Below are 24,579 nucleotides of genomic sequence, written 5' to 3'. Positions count from 1 at the left end.
GCTGGAGATGCCGGCCCGGATCAGGGCCCCGCCGAGCTGCTCCGGGCTGGATCTCCGCTCCGCGCTGCCGCTCAGGGGGCGCCGGCCCGCGCCCGCCCTCCCGCCAGCCCCGCGCCTCTGCCCGCGCCCCGTAAGTGCCCGCCCGAGCGGGGCTCACGCACACACGGCCCGGCTTGCCTTGGTGCGGTTTTCTCCTCCCATAGTTACTTTTCCAGAAGCAGTTTTTCACGTGTGTCACCATCTGGCTGACATGGCTCTGTGATGTTCTGTTAGCTAATTTAAGAGCATATGTCAAATGTATGTCGCTTTTATTATTTTTTATAACTCCGGAATGAGTTAGTTCGTAAAAGAAGGTTGGTTTTGTTGAAATTTCTTCCTGAACAATCCACCTCAGCTGCTTCTTATCATCTGCTTCTGATTTATTTACTAATTGATTGCACAGTAACTTGATGGAAAATCTGTCCAAGGGCTGAAGTTAGGCTAACAAGTCTTTGTTTTCCTTAGTCGTCCTCCCTTCTTTAAGCAATATGTGGTAGTCTGCCTGTCTTGTCATCTCTTTATTTCTTTACCAAAGATGTCACTTTGGTCAGCATTTTAAGCCTCAAGGGCTGATTCCATAATTGTCTGCTGACTTGAAAATCTTTATCTTATCTTTAACTTTATCCTTTACTCTTAACTTACCTTTTCCACTTTGACCTCACCATCTCCCTGTAAGAAGGAATTTCTTTAAGTACCTATTCACAGTTAACTTTTCTGCTGAGGGCTGAAATAAAGAAGACGTTTAACAATAGAATGAGTTATAACTTGTTCCTTTTCCTCTGAAGTTATAAACATTGCCTTCTGTCTTTCTTCTTTTTTATGTATTTATGTAACTTTTACTTGTTGCCATTTATCTTCTTCACTAGCTACAAACTCACTTCTGTACCATTCTTGTTCTGATTTTATCCCTACATGATGGCACTGTTTCTGTCTTTTTGTAGTGCTCCTTAGCCATGCACACAACATTTTATTTTTTTTAATCTTGTGTGATTTTTCAGGTCAGGAAAGCTCTCCTGTTGCAGTTATACACTCTTGCCTCTGAATTGCAGTTGTGCATTTAATATAGTCCCTTTCAGTAACTGCTAGCACTCTGCTTTTGTACATCTCTTGGATTACTTGTCTAAAAGTCATGTCAGCCTGTTCCCTGAGGGTTTTTTATGAAGTCTGTTAGTTTGGTTCTGTTACCCACACTATATTTTCCTTAGAACTGGCAGTGAGAAACTTTGGCCAGCAGGCCGAATTCAGCTCACCAGAGCAATTCATCATCCAAGTCCTGTGTGCCCACTCTCCCCAAGATCCTTTGGACTAAAACTGAAAGTAGGCTGCAGCATGGCTAAATGGTACTGGTAGCCTATTTCCTTATGGTGGTTCCCTTTCAATCTCAGAGTTTTGCAGCACATCCCGGTTGCATGGTAAGAACTGAAATGGGCCGCTGTAATCACATGGTGAAAGCATACATGTTCTGTCATATCCAGTTACATCTCTTATCTCATTAGATATTCTCATGTTCCTGGATGCAAACCCATCCTGATACAGGAAATACTGGTAGTTTGGTCATGTGTTAAATACCTTTCAGGTCACATGGTAAGGAAAAAGTCAATGCTTTTTTGAGTGAATGCATAAAAATCTTTGTGCTCTGCCTCTGCCAGAAGGATTCACTGTTAGAATCTTTTCTTTGAATACTAACTTTGTGGTCACTTTCACATACTGCTTTCTGTCTTTAACTTCTGAGTCCAGTTTTGGTGAGTTTGTACCTTCTAGTCAAAGCTGAAATGAAAAGTGCCCATTCTTCTAGTAGCTTCCTCTAATTTCTGAAACACAAAGCTGCTTTTAATTGTGGGGGGTTGTTCACCACACATGCTGTATTACTAGCCAATGGCTGGTTAATGTCTCCCACTGATGATTAACTACCATCATATCAGCTCTTGGATGGTAGCTCAGGAAAAGGTTCTGTGTGGTCTGTTGTTGATTGCTCCCAAGACAGCAACCTTGTGCTTTCTTTTTGCTCCTTCTTAGCCTGCCTCTCCTCATTGCTTCTTTAATTTTCAGACTTTGTTCCTGTTCTACAATTATATTGGCTTTGCCTGGCAAGACTTTGGTAGCAGGATGGGGAGGAGTGCTGTACAGGTGGTTTCTGTGAGAAGCTGCAGGAACCCTCCCCTGTGTCTAATGTGGCCAGAGTCATCTGAGTCTGGGGTGGACCGTGGCTCACCAGAGCCCAGCCCATCAGCAATGGCTGTTACCTCTCAGGTAGCATAGGTAAGATGGGGGAAAAATGGTAATTGCAGTGCAGGACAGAGGAAGAGACCACGTAAGAGAAACAACTCATGTAGACACCAAAGCGAGTGAAGAAGAAGAAGGAGGCCCTCTGAGCACTGGATCAGACATTCCCCTGCAGCCTGTGGTGCAGGCCATGGTGAGGCAGCTGTCCCTCTGCAGCCCATGAGGTTTATGGTAGAGCAGGGATCCACCTGCAGCCCATGGAGGAGCCCCATAGCAGTGTAGGTGGATGCCTGAGAGGAGGCTGTGACCCCCTGGGAAGGGGTGGAGCAGGCTCCTGGCATGGACCAGTGGAGAGAGGAGCCCACACTGGAGCAGGTTTCCTGGTAGGGCTTGTGACCCCATGGGGACCCACACTGCAGCAGCCTGCTCCTGAAGGATTGCACTCTGTGGAAGGGACCCTCACTGGAGGAGTCTGTGAACTGGAGCCTGTGAGAAGGACTCTGGAGAAGTATGTAGAAGACTCCACTATGGGAGGAGCCTTATGCTGGTGCAGAATAAGGGACTTCTCTCCCTGAAGAGGGAGCAGCAGCAGAAACAGCATGTTTCTGACTGTAGAGTCCATTCCCTGTCTCCCTGTGCTGCAGAGGGGGAGCAGGCAGAGAATTGGGAATAAAGTTAAGCCCAGGAAGAAGCTTACTGGGGTGAGGGAAGGTGTTTATTTAGGATTTGTTATACTTCTCATTGTCCTGCTCTGATTTTGATTGGTAATAAAGTCAGTTAATTTCCCCAAGTAGAGTCTGGTTTGCCTCTGGTGGTAAATGGTGAGTGATCTCTCCCTGTCCTTATCTCAACTCATGAGCCTTTTGTGGCTAGTGATAGAGCAGCGCCTTTTTGGACACCTGGCCTCCAGCCAGAGTCAACCCCCACCAGGGATGCAGAACCACCTAGGTTGTGGCTGTGGTTTCGTGTGCAGACTTCCCTCCTGAGCATTGTTTTGTTGGTTTTTAATGTCTTTCTTAGAGCTTTAATGCAGTTCTGTGACCAAGGATATAGCAATATTTATTTTATTTTCCTGTGAGCCTTAGCTTCTGTTCCTGTTCAAAACATCCCTTACTACACTGAATTTGAGTCCTAAAATTATCTTCCCTTTTATTATTGGATGAAGTCTGTCTCTTCCTGCCATTAGCATTTCTCTGGAAGGCTGTCTCATGTGTTTGTCTCCAAGATTTTTTTACTTGCCTGGATAGAAAATTGTGTTAAGCATATTTGTGACTCATGGCCTTGAAACCTTTACCCTCGCATCCACAGTTAATCCTTATACATCCATGGCCAGACCAAGCAGTCTGACCTAGAAATGTCATTAGGTCTTGATAAATTTCTTTGTTGTTTCTGCCATTGGATCCATATGGGCAGCCCATTTTCCAGGCTGAGAGGTGAGAGTGTCAGATGGATGTTTGTCATGGTGTCATGACATTAGCATCTTTGAGACTTTTGCATCTCCTCCTTCATGGCCAGGAGAGGATATCACAATAATAACCTGCGTGAACTTATAATGGAATTCAACTTCCGTGTACTCACTGATCTCATGCTGATCACAGGCCAGTGCTCTCTACATTCTACTATTTTCCAGTTTTCTTTACATGTTTCTACTCATTGTATTTACCATTAGTTTCAGGAGTACAAAGTTACATTGTGGGCCAGTATTCCTGGGCAGTGGAAGATAAGAAATAGAAGATGGAAATGCTGTTGTTCACTTAAGTAACTATTATTGAAGTGCTGAAGTACTTCACGTTGCTTGTTTCTCCTTCTATTTGTGACATATTGCAAGACAAAATTGATTAGCACATACTTGATTAAGGAAAAACTATCATATGAAACTTGAACCAAAAATTTTGCTTCCAGAGGTGTTAATGGATTTTGAGGTCTCATAAAATTGTGTGATGCTGATTTTTCCTTCTTTTGTTTTTTCTTTTTTCTTCTCTTTCCTTTTTTTTTTTCTCTACAGAAATCATTGTAGATTTGGTGTCTTGGAAGCATGGAAACAATCTCTATGATGGGGAGTCCCAAGAACCTCAATGAAACTTTTCTACCAAATGCTGCCAATGGCATCAAGGATGCCAGTAAGGTCACGATAGGCATCATTGGAAGTGGAGACTTTGCTAAGTCATTGACAATCAGACTTATCAGATGTGGGTACCATGTGGTCGTAGGGAGCAGAAACCCTAAACACGCTACTGACTTCTTTCCCCATGTGGTTGATGTCACTCACCATGAAGATGCAGTGGCTAAAACAAACATCATTTTTGTAGCCATACACAGAGAACATTACACCTCTTTGTGGGATCTCAAACACTTACTTGCTGGTAAAATTCTGATTGATGTCAGCAATAATACAAGAGTAGACCAATATCCAGACTCCAATGCAGAGTATTTGGCATCACTTTTTCCTGATTCCCTAGTTGTCAAAGGATTCAATGTCATTTCAGCATGGTCACTACAGTTAGGACCCAAGGATGCCAGCAGACAGGTAAATGTTTGTATTAATTTAACTTATTTGTAAGATGAAAATAACAGGAACTGACTGTAACAGCCAGAACTCATGTGATTTACATTCCCTGAATTAACATGCCTAAAATGTTGGACCTTCAACTTACATTTTAGTACCCAGTAAAACCTTTAGAGTTTAGTTCATCTCACTGTAAGACAAATTAAGTAAGTGGTCCAGTTTTTTCCCTGTCTTGCCTGTTAGTCTTTAAAGACTGCAGAGGAAATGTGAATACTAGCTTAGAATAAACAACTGACCTTTCGGTGACTACAGACTGAGGAGAAGAGTTGAGTCTTAATGTTTTCCATAGGAAATACATTCATGTGTTTCCTTATGCTTTATACAAGGGTAGAGACAGTCTTTTCCAGTGCATTTTAGTGGCAGCATTGGGGTGAACTATTGAAAGAGATGCACAGAAATCTCAGGTCCCAATCCCAGAGGTTGAGAATCAGCTATTCTAAAAATGCTTGTGTTCAATGCAGCAGCAAAGTGATTGAAAGAAATCATCTAGCTTTTAGAGTACCCCAAAATCAGAAATATGGGAACAGAAGGAGGCACATATGTTTCTGAGTGATCATTCATTTGATCCAGGGTTGCTTGGGAACATGATGTTCAAAAGTCCTTCCCAGTATGTTCTGCAGATCCATCCTGTGTATAGAAAATGCACCTTTATGTTTTTCATGCTTTGCTGAAGTGATGTAAAGGATTTAAGCCTGTGCAAGCATCCAGTCCTTCACAGCTTTATGAAATCTGAGAAATACATAAGAAATAACTGATGTAACATGACTGCCAGAGACTAAATTCAGTTTTCTGGCACTTCAGGTAGATTTAAATGGAATAAATCTAAAAATTAACTTTGTAAGTTATGCATAATCTAAAAAATAACTTCACCATACTTCTTTTATCCCCTTTCAGAATAGCACAATACTAATTCACTTCAGTCAAAACAGATCATATTTGCTTCAATGCAGATGGTCAGCAAATAGTGTTGGGCAAACTATAGCCCACTGTAAATTTTAATGGAACCTTGAAGTACTTTGTAGGAGTACACTTCTTTGTCTGTGTAAAAAACAGGCCTGTAGTATAAGTTCTTATTTGGCTGATAGTTTTTGTCTTTTCTGTTAAATACTCAAATCTGAAATCTGTGGAAATCTGGGTTGTGAAATAAGGCTAAAATTGTTACCCACAGAGAGATTACACAGATCGCTGCTTCTCAGTCTGTGGATGCTAAAGTTGTTTAAGGGTCATTGTTCAGGATTCCTGTATTTTTGAGAGATTTTCGATTTTCTTAAATGCTTTTAGCTGTAGCTTCGAGTTAGTCCAGTCCTGTAGACGTTTCGGTATGACAGGTTTCAGTGTACAGATTACCAAGACATTCCCCATTTATTAAATCCAAGAAAAAGCCAATTTTGTTTTGATTACTCTGTTCCTAAGTCAAAGTACATGTTTGCACTTTGGCTAATTTTTATGTGATTTTATTGTCATGTTGGCAATTTAAGCTGGGATAAAGTGTACAGTTTTAGCAGTTGTGATGTAGTTTTGATTTTGAAGCGCTTAAGGTTTTTGGTGGATTTTGCTGGTTTTTTGTTTACCTTTGAGTCTTTGTCTCTGACTACAGACAATTCCCTTGACTCTCCCAACAGGTCTATATATGCAGTAACAATGTTCAAGCTCGCCATCAGGTTATTGAGCTTGCCCGTCAGCTCAGTTTCATTCCTATTGATTTGGGGGCACTGTCATCTTCAAGGGAGATTGAAAACCTGCCTCTGCGCCTGTTCACCCTGTGGAAGGGGCCTGTACTCATTGCCATTAGCCTGGCAACATTTTTCTTCATCTATTCCTTTGTCAGAGATGTCATCCATCCGTACATGAGAAATCAGCAGAGTGACTTCTACAAGATTCCCATTGAGATTGTCAACAAGACCCTGCCAATTGTTGCTATCACTTTGCTTTCTCTAGTGTATTTACCAGGACTTATTGCAGCTGCTTATCAGCTTTACTATGGCACTAAGTACCGGCGCTTTCCTCCTTGGCTGGACAGCTGGCTCCAGTGTCGGAAGCAGCTTGGGCTGCTCAGTTTTTTCTTTGCAGCAGTGCACGTGGTGTACAGCCTCTGCTTGCCTATGAGGAGATCAGAGAGGTACTTGTTCCTCAACATGGCATATCAACAGGTAAGGCAGTCCTTAGTTCAATAAGCCAAAAACACCTTGGCTGGGTGCATATGGCTCCTGAATACAATAATTGGGATTTTCTTAATCTGTTCTATTGCTTTTGGCACAAAAGTTGTGGGTTATTTTAGGCACAGGTGCTGCCAGATAAGGAGACTAAAATAAATATCTGTGCATTTTGCTCACCTTGTGGGTCAATCTGCAGTCAAGTTTATGTGGTGGGGGGAATCAGGGACATGTCCCACTGAAATTCCTGATAGCAATATACACAAAAAGAATGTAGGATGGACAGGATAAGAGCAACAGCAAAAAGATTCTGAGATATGTTTCTTTCCATGTATACTTAACACATGGGGGAAGTATGTATATCATAAGTACATTTACAAATATGGAAAGTATAAGGGCAGATACTGTAATCATGCTTACAGATACTTCTGTGTTCCAAAAAGGAAAAAAAGAAGATGCTGATATTTTGTAACATTTTGGACCAATGCTAAAAATAATTTATTCTTTTAAAGTTCTGTGGACATCATCTATTGCAGACAATAGAAATTGACTCATAGTTTCCAGGAACAATTGATCTTGCATAACCCTGAAACGTTCTCCAACAAATCTGTCATCCTCTAGAAGAGGGTCTGATGCTGCTGTCTGTCAGGGAGACAGCTTATTGTAACCTTTAAAGTGGCAGAAAAGCACCATTGTCAGAAAAACAGCATTGCCATTCACCACATAAAATCTGTAGGAAAGAGAGGAGTGATAAAACAGAAAGGAGCACCAAAAAAGGAAATAAAATCAAATGTAACAAATTAACAGGGAGTATCACAAACTGTAAGAGCCAGCATCAAAACTGAACTTAGGGGAAGGGCAAAACTGTAATAGGCAGCAAGAAACCGTAATTCACACTAAAATTAGTAATACTAAAGGTTTCACTGGTACTTTTACTAAGAAATTATCTTAGTTTTAATGGTACTGTAAAACTTTCACTTGCTAATATTTCTGGTGCACCTTTTTCAAGAAACGTCATATTGCGATAGTTAACCTGGAAGTGGAAAAAAGAATTGAATGTCTAAGTTTCTTAGTTGTTAAGGTCCTGAATTGTTTCTTTTTCTGTGGTAAAACTCTGCAGCAAGAACCATCTTGGAAAAATCTGATGGCAATAGTAAAAGAGAGAAGCAAGCCTGGACTCAGCATATAAAAGCTGAAGGAGATTATGCTAAGTTATTTCTAAATGTAATTAAAAAATCTAAAATCTAATTTCCATACTAAAAAGAAATTGCAGGTTTATCCAACTAATGTTACAGAATTTAAGTTTGCAGAGTCTGAAGAACAGAGCTCCTCTTCTACAGTGTATAAGAATGTGCAGAATTACCTGATTTTATAACAGTATTGTTGTAAATGGTATATAATGTTACATGTTCTTTTAGCATCTCATCTAAAATTTCCATGTTTAGCATATTTTTAATCTAGCAAAAGCCAATACCAGCAGTAAGGAAATAGTTGTTTTTCTCCAAGGCATGAGGAAACCTCTGAAATATTTGACCGCATTTTATAGTTGTCCTGTGACTGTGAACTTTAAGTCAGCAAAATAACTTCTGTTGATATTTTTAATATTCTTTAGAATAAAGTTCATTCTTTCTGCTCTTTCATCAGGTTCATGCAAATGTTGAAAATTCTTGGAATGAGGAAGAAGTGTGGCGAATTGAAATGTATATCTCCTTTGGAATAATGAGCCTTGGATTGCTTTCCTTGCTGGCAGTAACTTCCATCCCTTCAGTAAACAGTGCCTTAAACTGGAGGGAGTTCAGTTTTATTCAGGTGTGTTACTTTTTTAATAAGGGGGTTTTGGTGTTAACAAGAATTCCTTCATCACAATCATGATCAATATCATAAACAAAAGCTCCTTGCAATGTGACAAAAGCCTTTTTTCCTCTGTCTCTGGTAATTGAATAAAAACAATTACTTAGCAAATATGTTACCATGAAGGCACATTAAGCATTTCATGAGTGTAGAACAGGACTTTTTATTTTACACTTCTTGATGTTAAATAACCAACATAGCTAAGACCAAATGATTACTAATCTATTAATTTTCTGTTCTTAGAACTTCTTGCTACATTCAAATTAGATAAATTTGGACAAACCTGCTAAATGCAGTGATACTGATGAGATACTTGTATAGGTAGATGCACACAGCTATTAAAACTGAAGACTTAATTTGCCCTGAAAGATTTTTATTGCACAATCCTCTGACAGCCAGGGTGCCATTGGTTAAGTTTTACTTCTCATCCACTGTGGGACTTTACACAGCTCTCAACTGCATTATTCCCATTAGCTGAAAATACCCATTAGTAAAGCATGGAGCTTTGCTTATTAAAATCAGAGGCTTTTCAAGGCTCTGGCACACCATCTGCTGCCTTCCTTCCTCAGGTAAATACCTAGAACATGCAAATCTAACCAGCAAAACATACTGAGAAACACAGGCTTTAATGAACAGCTCAGTGCTTGCTCTAACACATAACTGCCAGTAGTTCTAGGAAGCAGTCAGGTATAAGAAATTTTATTAGGATACAGTCGGGTGAAAATTCCTAAGTGTGCACAGTTTTTGGATTTGTTATGTTTTGTTTTCTGACTTTGGCTTTAGTACTGTAGTCTTAGCTCAGTCTTTTCTGATTAACATTTTTTTCAGCTTAGCCTTATAATATTGCTTAATTCTGAGTCCTGTTCACTTCAGAATGTGGGCACTGACTTTAAAGCTCAGGGCTTGGGTTGTGTTTCATAATTTACAGATATTTTGAAGAGAATGGTGGGGGACACTTCAAAGGCTATAGTTGTTTGACGTCTGTCTATAATGTCTTTTCTTTTCCTTCTGATTTCCATTACTGGAAAACTGCAGGTAGACCTACAAAAAGTTTGCTGAAAAGGTTTTCAAAGTGGAGTTACCCTGACAGAATTGTTTATTCACTGTCATGGCTTTAAACCTTCAGAGAGACTAAATACTCAAGTCTATTGTTACAGTATCTCTGGCATCTGGAGTTCTCTGTGTGGGGACAATAGTACTGCTGTTGGGTGATATAAAACATTAGTGCAAAAGGGAAAAATATGTATTCACTTGTGAGTGACAAGATGCCTTTATCCAGTAATAACTTCCAGCCACAAAACCAGCATTTTTGTGTTATTTTTCCTGACTCATATTTCAAAATTTCAGGCTTGTGTGACTGAGTCAAAACCCATACAATAATCACAATGATGTATCTAGAACTGCATATTTACTGCAGTTATTTCCACTGTAAATTAAGTCAAAATAGTTCCAAATCTAAATAATTGTGAACTTTAATGACCCATCTGTCAGTATTTTGAGGAACTTGTTTGGAATAAGTTGTTTGCTCGGGATGTATTATGTGCAGAAGATAACTGGTATTGGTAATGAACTAAGATCATTTGCAATTCTTAAACACAAAAGTATTGAACTACTAAAAAATTTCTTAAAGTTAATGAGTATTTCCTTTGTCATTAATTCTCAGGATGTAAGTTATTCTCCATCTAGTTACTTGTCAAAAAAAATCTTCTTGATTTCTTCAATCAGAAAACAGACTTTCAGTGATTGCTTACTAGTGTAAAAGGAGTCTGTATTTCTGTATAAGTTTCACTGTCCCCAGTGTGCAAGGAGAACAGATAAAATTACAATACTTATGTTTTTCTTCTACTGAACTTCAGTTCAGTGAAGGAAAATTAAACTTAAATTTCTCAATCTTTTCCATGTCAGGGGGATAAACAGCAGAACTCCTAACCTATCATCCCATTGCTGCTTTTCTTTTCAGTTGGGAAAAGCAGTATGTCTCTAGCTTTAGTCCTGAATCTCAGATGATTTGCCACAACATCCGACAGATGAAGAATCAGTCGGTCAGCACACTCAGAGAGGGTCCCAGCTCAACACTTCCCACTGAGAACAACACATTCTTGCTTGCTCATCTTAAAAAATGTAGTTTCATCAAAATAAGGGTGTAGCCTCTTCTAAATAGTTTTACCATGAGAACATAGTCTTGAATCCTGCTAGGAAAATCTGAGTTTATTAAAATGTACAGTATAGACTAGCCTTGTTCCAGTAGAACAAGCCCTAAGCAGCATCTCCCCAACCTACAGCAGTTCAGAGAGTCTTCAAAGACAGTCTTCCTAATACTCTAAAGAATCACCAGTTGTCAGTAGTTTTGCACAGAATTGCTGTCTTTGATATCCCAAATTCTTCTGGAGATGCCTCCATCTTACCTAGCCTGGTTTCAAACACAGGTGTCAGCAGCTCCAAAAATCCCAGCCTGCTTCATCAAGGGAAATGGACTTTGAGAGGACAAGTAGTAATGCAGGCTTCACTCATAGTATGCATATGAACAAAGTGAGATATGAGAAGGTTTAATAGTGCAAAAGGAAATTACTGTGTCAGTCCTAGAAAGAGCTAAGAGACCAGCAGAAAAGAGGAATTGCTACAGTACAGAGTTGACCACTGTACAAAACAAAGGTTTGATAACTTGATCATGACTTGGAGAGAAACACTCATAACATCCAGATACAGGAGCCACAGAATGAGACAGTGATGAAGTTTTCTCAGTAGGAGATCCTGGAGGACTGAAACTTAGTGTGAAACTGACTTTGCAGTCACGTTAACACAACCCAGAGCTGAAGTTTACTAGAAAAGCAGCAGGGAAGAAAGCTGGGGCTGACAAACTAATGCATCAATTTTCTTAAATGCCACTTCAGTATTCTTCTTTTTCTCATCTAAGTATATTGGATAAGGAGCAAAGGAAGACATGGGCAAGAAGTACAAAAGAATTCATATTTTGTCAGAAAAGGCAGAATAAACAGCTTAAACCAACACACTGTAAACAGAAAAAAAAGACATTTACTAAAACCAGTCCTTAACTGTTCACATAAAATACAAGGAAATGGAGAGTGTTGTCTGCAAGCTATCCTGCACTGGGTCCTTCAGTCTAGTGAGGAAAGTTAAACTGTAAATATATAATGTAGACATAAATGACTGCTGCTTTTGTTTTCCTGTCTAAGACTTCAAGTCCAAATCCCATCATTTAAAGTGGCAATGGACAGAGCAGACTGGTTTTGAAAGCTGAGCATATTTTTTAGCAAAAAACAACACAAATCTGCCATTTGAGTGGTAGGAAGCTGACTTTTTTGTATATACTCCTTTTCTCTGCTAGCCCAATCCTAAAGTTTTTTGGAGGCAGTGTGAGTAAAATATTTCTCATGCATACACTTTGAGGAAAGGCTGCCCTGCCTTAGTTCTCCCACAATAATAGGATACTTTTTCCCCAAAGTAAGGTAGACTAAGGCCTGAGTATTTAGCAAGTTTGTGGGTAAGATTCCAGTCAGAAGTTATTACAAACAGTTTTTAAGTTTAGCAATAGCTTTTACACAGAGAATCTGAAGTATATCTTGCATAAATGTTGAATTTAGAAAATACCTTTCGTATATATAAATTGCTTGGAACTACTCAACCATTGTGAATGTGGAAATTCCTGAAGCAGATTTGCCTCACAGCACATTTTGTCTCTAAATAGGTTCATCTTGCTGGTAACATTTTAGGGTTTTTTCTCTTTCATCTTTCCTGCTCCATTAAGTTTTGTTGGTTCCTTTCTCAAACAATACCAGTTTGTCCAATTTATCAGTAGCCTTGGCTGGAAATCTCCCGTATTGGCTAAAAGCTGACTTTGATCAGGAAGGAAAAGAAACAAAACAGGGAGGACTTAGAGAAAAGCTAAAAGATTTGGGAGTCCATAGGAAATGTGCTAATCTATTACTCAGCTTTCAGGAAACATAGTATTATGGAAGATAAGAAAACAAAGCAGCCAAAGATACTCTTCCACTTTTCCCAGCAGCCATCCTAAAGCCCAGGCAGAGGGTTGCCAGGAATTACAACTGATTTTGCTGCTTACTGTACTGTTCAATGTGAATTTACCAGTTAAGAAACAGTATTTCTTCTTGCTGCTTTCAGAAGTCCTCTACTCTTAAAGGAACTATCATCTGGAGCTTGGTAATGGTAATTAAGGGCCCAGTTGAAGAACATAGCTGACATTGGTAGCTGACAGAAACTACAGCAATGTCTTTGTTAGTTTTTTAGATGTGTAGTTGAAATTGTGCAGTACACACTAGCACATGCTCTACCAACACTTCAGAGAAGCATATGGCAACTCTTCACAGGGCAAGAAAAAAAAGAACGTACTAAAAGTGCATCATATATTTTTCTTGTCCTTTTGTTGTTAGTTTAAAATATACTGGATGTACTTCTTAGTTTCCATTTTGACCATTAGATAGACATATATAGGTGTCTCAAAACTATAGCTTGCAAATGGAATTAAAATAAGCGCTAAAATAAAATAATTGGAAATGAATGTATAATATTTCCCTTCTGTTTCTATTTTCAAGAATTGTTATATTTCTCATCAGTAATCCTGATGAAGAAATGAGGGATATGATTCACTTGTGCCCTTCTCCCTGCTGCCCGTAATATAACAATGAATTCCAGACAGTCATACCAACAAAAGTCTGCAACAACATATTATAACATCAGGTTTGACCATATTGTTTGCTGTCCAAATTTCTTACCAGAAGTTCCGTTCAGATACCACATATGCCCTTTTCATATCCTTGAGTGTTTGTCTAAATGTTCTGTTTACTATGGGATATTTTGGGAACAATTTTTTTAAAAGAAAAAGTATGCAGCATATCTAAAGATTAACAAAATGGCCCTGAAACCATTGGCAAAAAAAATACATAAATATTGGAAAGTCAAAAAACAGGGTAGCGATCCCAAGAAGTTAACAGAAATATTTTCTTTTTATACCATTATGCCTGTGAATCCTTGCAAATAGTATTAGCTCAGACATTCTTCTTGCTTTAGAAGCTGCTTAATCTTGAAGTAGAAGGAATTAATTCTTTCACTACCTATTATAGACCCTTAGGCTGCATTTTTCTTTGCTTGTCTGTTTGCTAGAATTAGACCATACCTTGGTAGCCAGTTACCTTTCTTAATGCTCATTCTTTGTTTCAATGATTTTCTACAAATGTTTCCCAGCCAAATTAGTCATTACATCAGTTTTGGCCAGAAAGAGTTTTCCTTCATTTGATCACCACTAGAAGTCAAAGCATAGTAGTCTTTTGTCATGGTTTGGGAAAATTAAGTTGATGCTTTGTCAAATCTACAAAGCATTACAGCTACAGGGTCCTTAAAAAGGTGGATTCACAGAACTGCTGAGTGATCGCTGTTATCACCAGCTTCTGTGGCAAGCTCTAGATTTTTGTGCTGAGAGGTCCTTCCTCTGCAGGCTGCTGTGGGAACCCTCTTTCACCTTTTATCCAGCACTGCTGGTTAATGGTAGACTGCAGCACTGCTTTGTGCTATTATGGCCAAGCCCTGCAGTTCAGATATTCCCATTAAACAGTCAGCAACAACTGAAGGAGAAGGCAAGGGATGGTTTATGCTAACCTCAGACCAGTGACAAGTGGATGTAGGCCTTTGTGAGGCAGAAGTGAGCTGTGCATCTCAAAGTGATAAAAATTTGCAAGTTTAGGCCCAAATCTCTTCCAACAGAATTGCATTGTTCTATAATAAGGAATCTTGGAAGTGATCTGTCCTCCTAATTAAGAATTAGAAAACTTAATTTCCAATCACAATGGATGTTGTTCTAGTAACTACTCTGGAATTGTTTATTGGCATACCTATCCTGAAGTTGGCTTCCATTGCTTAGAATTTGGGCAGACATCATTTCAGCTTTGACTAAGGCCTGTAGATGTTAGCAGAGGTACTCTGTAAATCAGTGCTCAGTTCAGTCCGTAAATTTCAGAATGGTAAACATATATTGCTAACTTAATGTAGTGAATAGGTAAGAGATCTTAACTTGATGTCTAATAGAAATGTTAAAATAATCCAAATAATGTATTAGAGCTGTCAGGGAATATGTGAACTGCAGGGCTTGGCCATAGTAGCACAAAGCAGTGCTGCAGTCTACCATTAACCAGCAGTGCTGGATGAAAGGTGAAAGAGAGGGTTCCCACAGCAGCCTGCAGAGGAAGGACCTCTCAGCACAAAAATCTAGAGCTTGCCACAGAAGCTGGTGATAACAGCGATCACTCAGCAGCTCTGTGAATCCACCTTTTCAAGGACCCTGTAGCTGTAATGCTTCGTAGCTGTCAGGTGAAGGACCAAGTGCTATTATATCTTTTTTTTTCCTGTTTTCTCTTTCTTCACAGTCTACACTTGGATACATTGCTCTGCTTATAAGCACTTTCCATGTACTGATTTATGGATGGAAGAGAGCTTTTGAAGAAGAGTATTACAGATTTTATACACCACCAAATTTTGTTCTTGCCCTTGTTCTGCCTTCCATTGTCATTCTAGGTAAGATCATCTTACTTTTGCCATGTGTAAGTAGGAAACTGAGGAGAATTCGAAGAGGATGGGAGAAAAGCCATGTTATAGAAGAAGTAAGTGGGTCTGTTCCACATCTCTCCCCAGAAAGGATAACTGTAATGTGATGATATTTGTTAACACTGTTGTACATGTTTGGGCTTTGGTTTTTTGTCTATGTCAAATAAACTTGCATTTATAGGAGTTTAGTTAAGTAGGAGTCTTTGTAAAGTCTCTTGCTTGACATATAGTACAAGCTCTTAACCAAACTATGAGAAGTTTATAACTAGAAGACAACTATTTCTGATTACTACAAAAATATTTTTGTTTTGGATTACAGAGGGCAGATGATTATGAAATAAAAAAAATTAATATTCCTTTCCACAGTTATATCACAATAATATTTTATTAGAACCAGGCTTTACAGATATTTTTTTGCCTTAGAGGATATGTGTCAGAGTGCTGCTTATTAATATGACATTTTCTGGGCAGTGTTTATTCTATTAAAACCACATTTCTGGGTTAATGAGTTCAGAATATAAAGTAAATTATTTAGGAAATAACTAGGGTTTGAAAGAAATTAATTTGTAATGATCACAGAATCACAGAATAGTTTGAATTGGAAGGGACCTTAAAGATCAGTAAGTTCCAATGCCCCTGTCATGGGCCTTGTCAACTTTCACTAGATCAAGTTACTCAAAGCCCCATCCACCCTACCCTTGAACACTTCCAGGGATGGGGAGTCCACAGCTTCTCTGGACAGCCTGTGCTAGTGCCTCACCACCCTCGTAAAGAATTTCCTCCAAAAATCTAAATCTAAACTGACTCTCATTTAGTTTGTAGCCATTCCCCCTTGTCCTGTCACTACATGCAATTGCCCTCTCCAGCTCTCTTGTAGGCTCCCTTCAGGAACTGGAAAGCTGCAGCTCATCCCTAAGCCATCCCTTCCAGGCGGCACAAACCCAATTCTCTCCCCCTTTCCTCACAGGAGAGGCTCCCCAGCCCTCTGACCATCTCAGTGTCCCTGCTCTGGACTCCAACAGGTCCCTGTCCTTCCTGTGCTGGACCCCAGAGCTGGGTGCTGTGTTCCAGGTGGGGTCTCTCTCCCCAGAGCAGAGCAGAGGGACAAAACCTCCCTGCCCTGCTGCCCAGGCTGCTCTGGGTGCAGCCCAGGACACATTTGGCTCTCTGGGCTGTGAGTGCCATGGCTGGGTCATGTAGAGCTTCTCACCCACCAGCACCCCCAGGTCCCTCTGGGCAGGGCTGCTCTCAATCCCTTCATCCCCAGCCTGGATGGATACTGTGGGTACCCCAGCCCAGGTGCAGCACCTTGCACTTGGTCAAGTGTATTGCACATGTACAGTATATTTATTTGTGTGTGGTTTTACACCATTACATGATTGGAATATGCAACCCAGTCTCAATTATGGTGTGACATCTTGTAAGCAAAGGGTATTGTAGTAAACTTTTTTTTCAAAGTATTAAGTAGGATTTTAGACCTTTGGCATCTCTTTATTTCCATACATCGTATAATGAAGATTCAAAACAGTGCTATACATTTATAGAAAGATAAGTGTGTAAACTAGTTTTTGATTTTTTAATGACTTTGAAATATGTGAAGATATTTTAAAACAAAAAGAAAAGCTGAGAATTCAGCAACAATAAAAATCCATTTTCACTGTGAAACTTCCAATATATTGGAAGCATCACAATACTCATGTTCTGTATGTGTCTACACTGGAGTTTCAGTTATTATATATGAATTTCCCAGAATGTGTCTTAAATTCTTAGTATCTTTTTGTGCAAATCTAATCTTCTATTTTTATATAAAGGTCTAACTTTTACAAATGTCTCTGGGATATGCCTGAAGTTTTGAGAAACCAAATTATTATTATTATATTTAAAAATCTCTAAACCTTGACATTTGCATTTGCTGTCAGATTCTAAATAATGTTCACAATTACTTATTACTACTGCTGTGTCAGTAGTAATTACTCTTCTCTAACAAAACAACCAAACTCAACTCATACCTTCAGGCTGCTACTGCTTAATTAGCAGAACTTCTATTTCAGTGAATCAAATTGTGTATTTGGTTCTAATTTTCTTGTATTAAATTACATTTTTTTCTTATCTATATTTGCACTGTTTAAAATCTCTAATTTTCTTAGCTGAACCTTCTCTTATTATTTATTGCTTTGAAAGAATTTGTTCTATCGTGTATCAGAAATATATAGAATTAAGCTTGAATTTATCCTTTTACATCACTGGTCCTGTAAATCTCATTATCTCTGCTTGTAATGAAATGAACTGCTTCACAGAAAAAGAAGATTCTAGAATCAAACTCTGCCCCCAGTTATGCCAACCTAAGCCTAAAGAATTCATGTTAGTTGTTCTTAAATTAATTTAAAATTCAAAATATCTGCAACTATTTTATTTTTATTCTAGTATCCAAATTCCCCAAACTTACACATCAAGCCTCTGTATATTCTGGGTTTGTTGCAAAACAAGAGACAGTTGAACTTCCTTTCATTTTAGGCATGTTCAAATCTAGAGATGAAAAATAAAATACTTGCATGATGTTTCTTCCAGAATTAAAGTATTTTTACTTGTCTTTAGACATGTTTTGTATCAAATGAGGCCAGTGAATTCTTGAAAATGGAGGTTTGTGAATACATTTTCTGAAAAATACAACTGTTATATGGGTCAACAGATATTTGATACTTCATTTTAGTTCACTAATTTTCAATTTCAAGTAGTTGGAAAGCTCAGATTTATCCTCTCTTTAAGCCTTGGTGAGGAGTCAATTGGAAGGAAAAGAATTAAACTTATTTCACCACTTTTGGAAAAATAAATTATATTAACAGCAATAATTGGTCAGGCTAAGGTCTTTGAGACTTGTCTCCAGTAGCTGACAAGTGGTAGATGCTTCTAAAAAGAAAGCGACTGTCCAGTGATTTTTTTTCCTAACACAGCTTCTCAGCTTCTTGGACATCAATAATTTTGGATTTATTCGAGAGAGATGCTGCCTCTGGATTACTGTATTTAATAGCTACATTCTCCAAAAAATTATCAAACATTTTAAAAATTCGAAACTCTCCTATTTTTTAACAGAAAAATAAAGAAGGAAAAAAAGGTTCAATAAATCAATCAAATAAATAAATAAATGTTTGCATTCTTTCTTTTTTCCAAAACCAAAGAAGTTTGTTTCAGGGTATTTATTTTATTGTTCCTCCTCCAATATGCAGCTATTTCAGTGAGACTGGCGGTGATACACAAGTACAATACTTTTTTACCAAACATTCTAGACATTAAGTGAAAACCCTGTTGCTGCTGGAGACAGACAGGAGTCTAAACTACTACAAATGAGATTTTTCACATAAAAATGAAGAACAAGTAACAATTATGACTTCTAACCTAACTTTGTCTGTAATGGCATTCCAAAAGGTGTACATTTCTTAAAAGGCTTGCAGAATTGAATGTCCTGGACTGTTTCCTATTTCATTATTGCGGAGTGAAACCACACAAGGCCGAAGCATTGTGCTTCATTCCTTTAAATAAAATTAACTTCTAAAATCTTAGAACATAACAAATCTTGGATAATTTTAATGTGATAAATACCACTCTATGTTCTACCCCAGGCCTGCATGTGATACCTAATTAAAACCACTAGAATGGGCTGGTCTAACTGAGAGCAGAATTTCATACTTCTGAACAGATTTAGGCAGAAACTATTACCATTGACAATCTGACTACATTTGAAAATTAAATATGCTGCTATTATTTTACAGCAATTTTAAATTTCTGTGGAATATGTAGTTAACATTCATGTTCCCTACAATTATTTAATTATTTTGATGCAATAGTGGTAATGTTGCAGAACTATGATATTGTACTAACTGAAAATTACTGTCAAAGGCCATAGATATTGTACTGTAATGCATCCACTGACAGTATATACAGAAATGTATTGGCCCTCTTTCCTATGCAAAAAGTTACTTCATGATTAAATTTCTTCAACAATGATTAAACTGCTACATTATAAACTGCCAAAGATGTCTGGAGAGAGTAATGATAAGTCATTCTTATTTTAAAATTGTGTGTAGAAAATTAAAAATGTGTTTTAATTTTATATGTTACTTGAAAGGTTGAAATATTGAAGTATTAATAAATAGACAATATTTTTAGATCAACTATATGAAGACATTTTGTGAAATATTTGTGCTACAAAAGTGACACATGGTTTCCTGTTAGGCCATGCATTTACTCCTAACTGGAATAGCATGTTGACTTGTTATTTAATATTTTTTAGTGTTCTTTAAGGACCAAGTTGTTCTAAAAAGACACTGTTAAGCCTGAAGGTAAACAACACTCACGCATTTAGCAAACTTTATATCCAGCTTATGTTTCGTCCCAAAAGGGATCTTTATTCATCTGACCAAACACATTGATTTCTATAAACTCACCATAGCCTTCTCATTGGAAAAATACCTGAGGCTAATTGTTTTGTTTAGATTGCCTAAATATAAAAATTCATTTAGACATCTTCATTACTTAGGAGAATAAATACATATTTTTGGGAATAGTCTGCTATAAAATTATTTTTGTGTAGCTTTATATAAATTGCTTAACTGCCTAATGAAAATAAGTAATGAAATAAGCCTAATTTCTCTTAATTATTGTACAGTTTAAAAAAATAGAGCTTAATATGTGATACAGAATTGTACACGTATTATAAAATGGAGACTTCTGTGTATTTAGCAACAAGTTATTTGTTTTCCATGGATATTAAGGTGTTCTTTCTTAACACTGTCTAAAACAGAGTTCTGTCATAGGTTCCATGTGTCTTTAATTTTATCTTAAAATTCTCTTTGCTGTTGCAACTATGTACAAGTTAATTAAGTGCACATGTTCTTGAATTATTTAGAATTTTTGAGTTATTTAGTGATTAATTATTTTGTAATTGTTTTGCAAGTTCATTAGCTTGTGGTAATGGTTACTGTGAATTGTTGCCACATTTAATTTTTTGTTCCAACACTGTAAATTATATGATGTGCCGAGAATATTTTTATTTGTCATTAATTGCCTATAAAATAGTGTGTCTCTATGTTTGTGTCTGTAAAAATTAGCTGCCCAACTGGCATTAAAGGAAGTAGTTAATTAATATAAGGCAATGAGTTCCCCAGTGGCAATAAATTTCACAGGTATGAATATAGTTAGGAAACAGCTTTCCTCTGAAAGTTAGATATATCAGGTGCATAAAAATTAGATAGATTGAATATTTCAGTGTAATATTTTCACATATGCAGTGGTAATGAATTCATATGCATAGTTCCTTGCAGACAGTGCATCTCCTAATACACAAGGTTTTGAATTCTTGGCTGTTCATCCTGTAGTATTTTCTGTCAATATAATGAATAATGTTGCAGTACTGATATTGTATCACCATATGATACTGCTTGAATTAGTTAGATTACAGCCTTTAAAATAAATGACACATTTAACTGACTTGAACAATGATCTCTGTCATTATATATTGTTTCTCATGCCTTGTTGGCAGTGTCTTACAGTAAGCATAATATGTCTCCAACGTGTAATATTCTCTTTGTAGTTGTGTTTGTCAGACTGTTTGTGCTGTCTCTCTGAACAGGGCTATTATAAATTATTAGTAATGCTCTTATCTATTTTTCCACAGACTGTGTTTTACACAAAAATCAATAAAAAATTAAAGTAAGGTATTTTGCTTTTTCTTCTGTGCTTATGCAGAATAAATTTTATCTTGTGCTTCTTTCTAATACATGGGTGCTCTGATCAACATTTTCTCTGAGAGATAAAATTTGAGTGTGAGTTCATAAAAATATTCTAAGGGCAGTTTATTTATTTTTCAATGTCGGGATTACAGCTTTTTCACACAGACACACTGGATAGCTATATCCCTTATCCTAGTCAGAGATATTCTCCATGCTTTCAGATACAGTACTATTGGCATATATTCAATCCACTTTTCATTCAACAAAAAGTTTGGCCATGATGAGATTGCTAGGCACCAGTAAGTTTGCCAAGTGTCCTGTTGTGTGTATGAAATAGAATTACTCTTCAAATGAAACAAACAGGTGAAGCACTTTGCAGTCCTTCTTTTGGAAATACATAACTTTTATTCTAAGAGGCTTATGCCAGCAGAAGAGGAAAACAATACATGAGAGGTATAATGCTGCTTAACTGTCCATCAGCAGCATAAACTGTTCTGAGTTCAGTGAAGATGCATGGGTCAGTGGAGCTGGCAGCATTTCCATTGCTTTCACATTAGGTTACCTAGCCTTCCCAGACTCCCAAATGGAATATAGGTGTTTTTAAAATTCAGAACATTTAATATTGGTTTGTGCCATGCCTAACCTAACAGTAACATTTTGGACCTTGAAGTCTTTGTTTTCTTGGCTTCTATTTTTTTTAATCTCTCCACTTCTCTGTATCTCAGTGCTTGTTCTGCTGAATGGTGATATTGTGCTAGCAGCTGGGGCCCCAAACTTACACCCTTCTCCAGGCTTACCTTGTACTGTACAAGAGTGTAAGTTCTGTGTCCTGTCATTTACTGCGTTTCCTTACAGTAATAAAGATCAGTGTGAAAGTTCCCCTCAATTCCATACCACCCCATGACCTCAGCACTGTATTTTAATTGTACAGGCAGGTAAATCCACATGTTGGAAGCTCTGTTGACTTGACAGGTTTAAGGTTGAGTCTACTGCCAGCCACTTCAAAGGTCTTTTCCTTTTATTCTGTGAATATCAAACATAGAAGATCGGTCAGGACAGACAAAAAAAAATGAAAGGAGAATGAAAAGGAAGTTGAGGCATCAACAGACTTAGAAAGAATCTTAGAAAGACTCTGATTTCTGTACTTTAAAGACTTCAGTGTCATATTTGATAAGGAGTGCAGGTGACTTTGGACAGAATCTACATGTTGAATATAGCCAAGAAAAGGACATCACTTGACTAGGAGCTGAAGACCCACATTGCAGCACATGAAAGGTAAATACTGAATAATAGTCCCTTAAAGCCTGCAACTTATTTTGTAAAACAGCAAATACTGAGTGCTAGAGGAAATAATTCACTCAGCAAAGTCAACAGGAGATTAATGGCAGACCTAGATATGTAACCTTCATCTTCTAACACAGAGCTGTGTTCTACACACAGAGTGCTGTGGTTTTATGAAATTCAAGTTTTACCTCAAGAACAGAGTTTGCTGAACTGTGTCTTCACACCAAAATTGTCCTTAGTCAAAACAGAAATCCTCTTTACATCAAGTCTACGTTTTTACCATATTTCTTAGCATTTTTAAGACTTAAAATTCAATACTCTCGTAATAAGGCCTTGGTGTCTTGAATATTTTCATCTCCAATGGACCAGGTAGATGTGATAAAAATACAGTATAAGCCTATTTGGGGTTTATTAACTTTTGAGTAAATATTACCACAGTTGATTGCATGATTTTAAGGATGGGCATTTGCCACTTGCCAAGGACAGCAGAATCTCTGTAGTCGAACTTGCATAATGTAGCTTTCATCCTAAATTTTAAAAGCTTCATTTTGAAGAAGGTGCACAGTGAGGAAATGGAGCTTTGCAATATGATCTTCGGAACAGTGAGCCAACAAGTGCCATGCGATTTAACCTTATAATTTGCAGACTAAGTTGCCCAATTTAGGTATATTCTCTTATACATTTGTCATTCAAAACATGGAGCAACCAGACTTTAAATCACTTAGGCTACAATAGAAATAAATGTAAGCAGGTTTTTTTATATAAGCTTTAAAACTTGGAATACATACAACTTCAGTTCCTATCTGGGCACCAAGAGAATATATATATATATAATCCAGCTTTTTCAGCAAAATGCCTGGAGACATATAAGCATTGTCAGCACTTTTAATTTCCAATGCTTAATAGAAAATCTTGTTCCATCCAGTGTAAGCCCTAATACAAAACCGAATGTTCACAGAAATAAATATTTAAGTAGAAGAAGGAAGGGCCAGTAAAGTGGTTATAGTAATGGAGAGATGTGTGTACATGGACAGATGAAGAGTGTCAAACACCAGCTCCAAGGCTGGCAACTGCACTGTCACATCGTGTGAGGGCACTTTATAAACGTGCTACAGGTCCTGCCTTTGTAGGACCTGTGTTCTGTGATCGCAGCTCAGGATGTCATGGATGTCAAAGGGGCCATTGCATTTTCTAAATTCAGAGTCCTATACTATGCTAGGCTGTAATTTTGCCATCATTTTGAAGTTGCATGGAGGATGAATTTCTACTAAATGCAGGGTGTGCATGGGTATTTTTGTGTATACACAAATACACAATATCGTGTATTTTCCCTTTGATAGAAAGAGAACTCTATAGCGTATGTGAGTACTAAATGTGAGATGCACCTTATTTTTGCAGAAGGCAAGTATGAAATAGGAGGGGTGTAGAATGCAAGCTGGGAAAAATGAAAATAAGGACTGTGTTGGTTATAGTTGGAGCCATAAAGTTGTCTTTCTTGATTGTTATCAGTCATCAATCACTTATTTTCATATAAAAGCTAGATGTTTAAATCTCCAGATATGTTAGCATTTAATACATTTATTCACATATTCAAATATTTGTTTGGAATCACTGTAGTTAATTATTTGCCAATGAAAACCGAGGTCGGCACTCAAAGACTCAGGATATGTGCATATCCAACATGACATGTGTGCAACTTGTCCAAAGTGTGTCCAGATCCCAGGAATGGCAGCTGAAGTGAGCAGTCCAGTAGAGTACCTGTGAGCACACCGAGCACTGTGTTGTCCTTCAATCTCAGCTGTCACCTAAACCTCAAACAGCGGCTCACTGTTTGCGAGTAGAAGATACCTACATCCCCTCACTCTTCTGTCCCGGCTTTTATTACTTTTTTGTATCAGTCTATGCACAGAAAAGGTTACTTTCGCCCTTTTCCCCGCTGCCAGGCTGTCCCAGGCAGCGCTTTCCCGTCTGGGATTTGTCGTGGTGACATCTCATGGAGGGCTTTTTCATGATTACTTGTTATGGACCCACCGGCCTCTTCCCTTCCAGCTGCCCCACATGTAGACGGGGTGGGGAAATGGTTTTCTCGCCGAGGTCACGTTCGTTCACAGACAGTAGCCCGCGAAGCGCCTTTTGTGGCCGTGTGGAGGAGAGCCGGAGCAGC

General features: G+C 38.0%; 1 protein-coding gene across 1 annotated transcript; it reads left to right on the top strand.

Annotated features, from left to right (window-relative positions):
• Positions 1-98: 98 nt before the first annotated feature.
• On the top strand, positions 99-16,467 carry STEAP2 (STEAP2 metalloreductase). The gene is made up of 5 exons (XM_005418589.2): positions 99-130; positions 4,268-4,789; positions 6,451-6,978; positions 8,626-8,790; positions 15,228-16,467. The coding sequence occupies exons 2-5, from the start codon at positions 4,298-4,300 to the stop codon at positions 15,510-15,512; spliced, it is 1,470 nt and encodes a 489-aa protein (XP_005418646.1). The 5' UTR covers positions 99-130; positions 4,268-4,297; the 3' UTR covers positions 15,513-16,467.
• The last annotated feature ends 8,112 nt before the right edge of the window (positions 16,468-24,579 follow it).

Source organism: Geospiza fortis, unplaced genomic scaffold (genome assembly GCF_000277835.1).
Source record: "Geospiza fortis unplaced genomic scaffold, GeoFor_1.0 scaffold138, whole genome shotgun sequence".
NCBI classification, from domain to species: domain Eukaryota; kingdom Metazoa; phylum Chordata; class Aves; order Passeriformes; family Thraupidae; genus Geospiza; species Geospiza fortis.
Note: the sequence above shows the minus strand (reverse complement) of the source record. Positions and strands in the feature narration are given on the sequence as shown.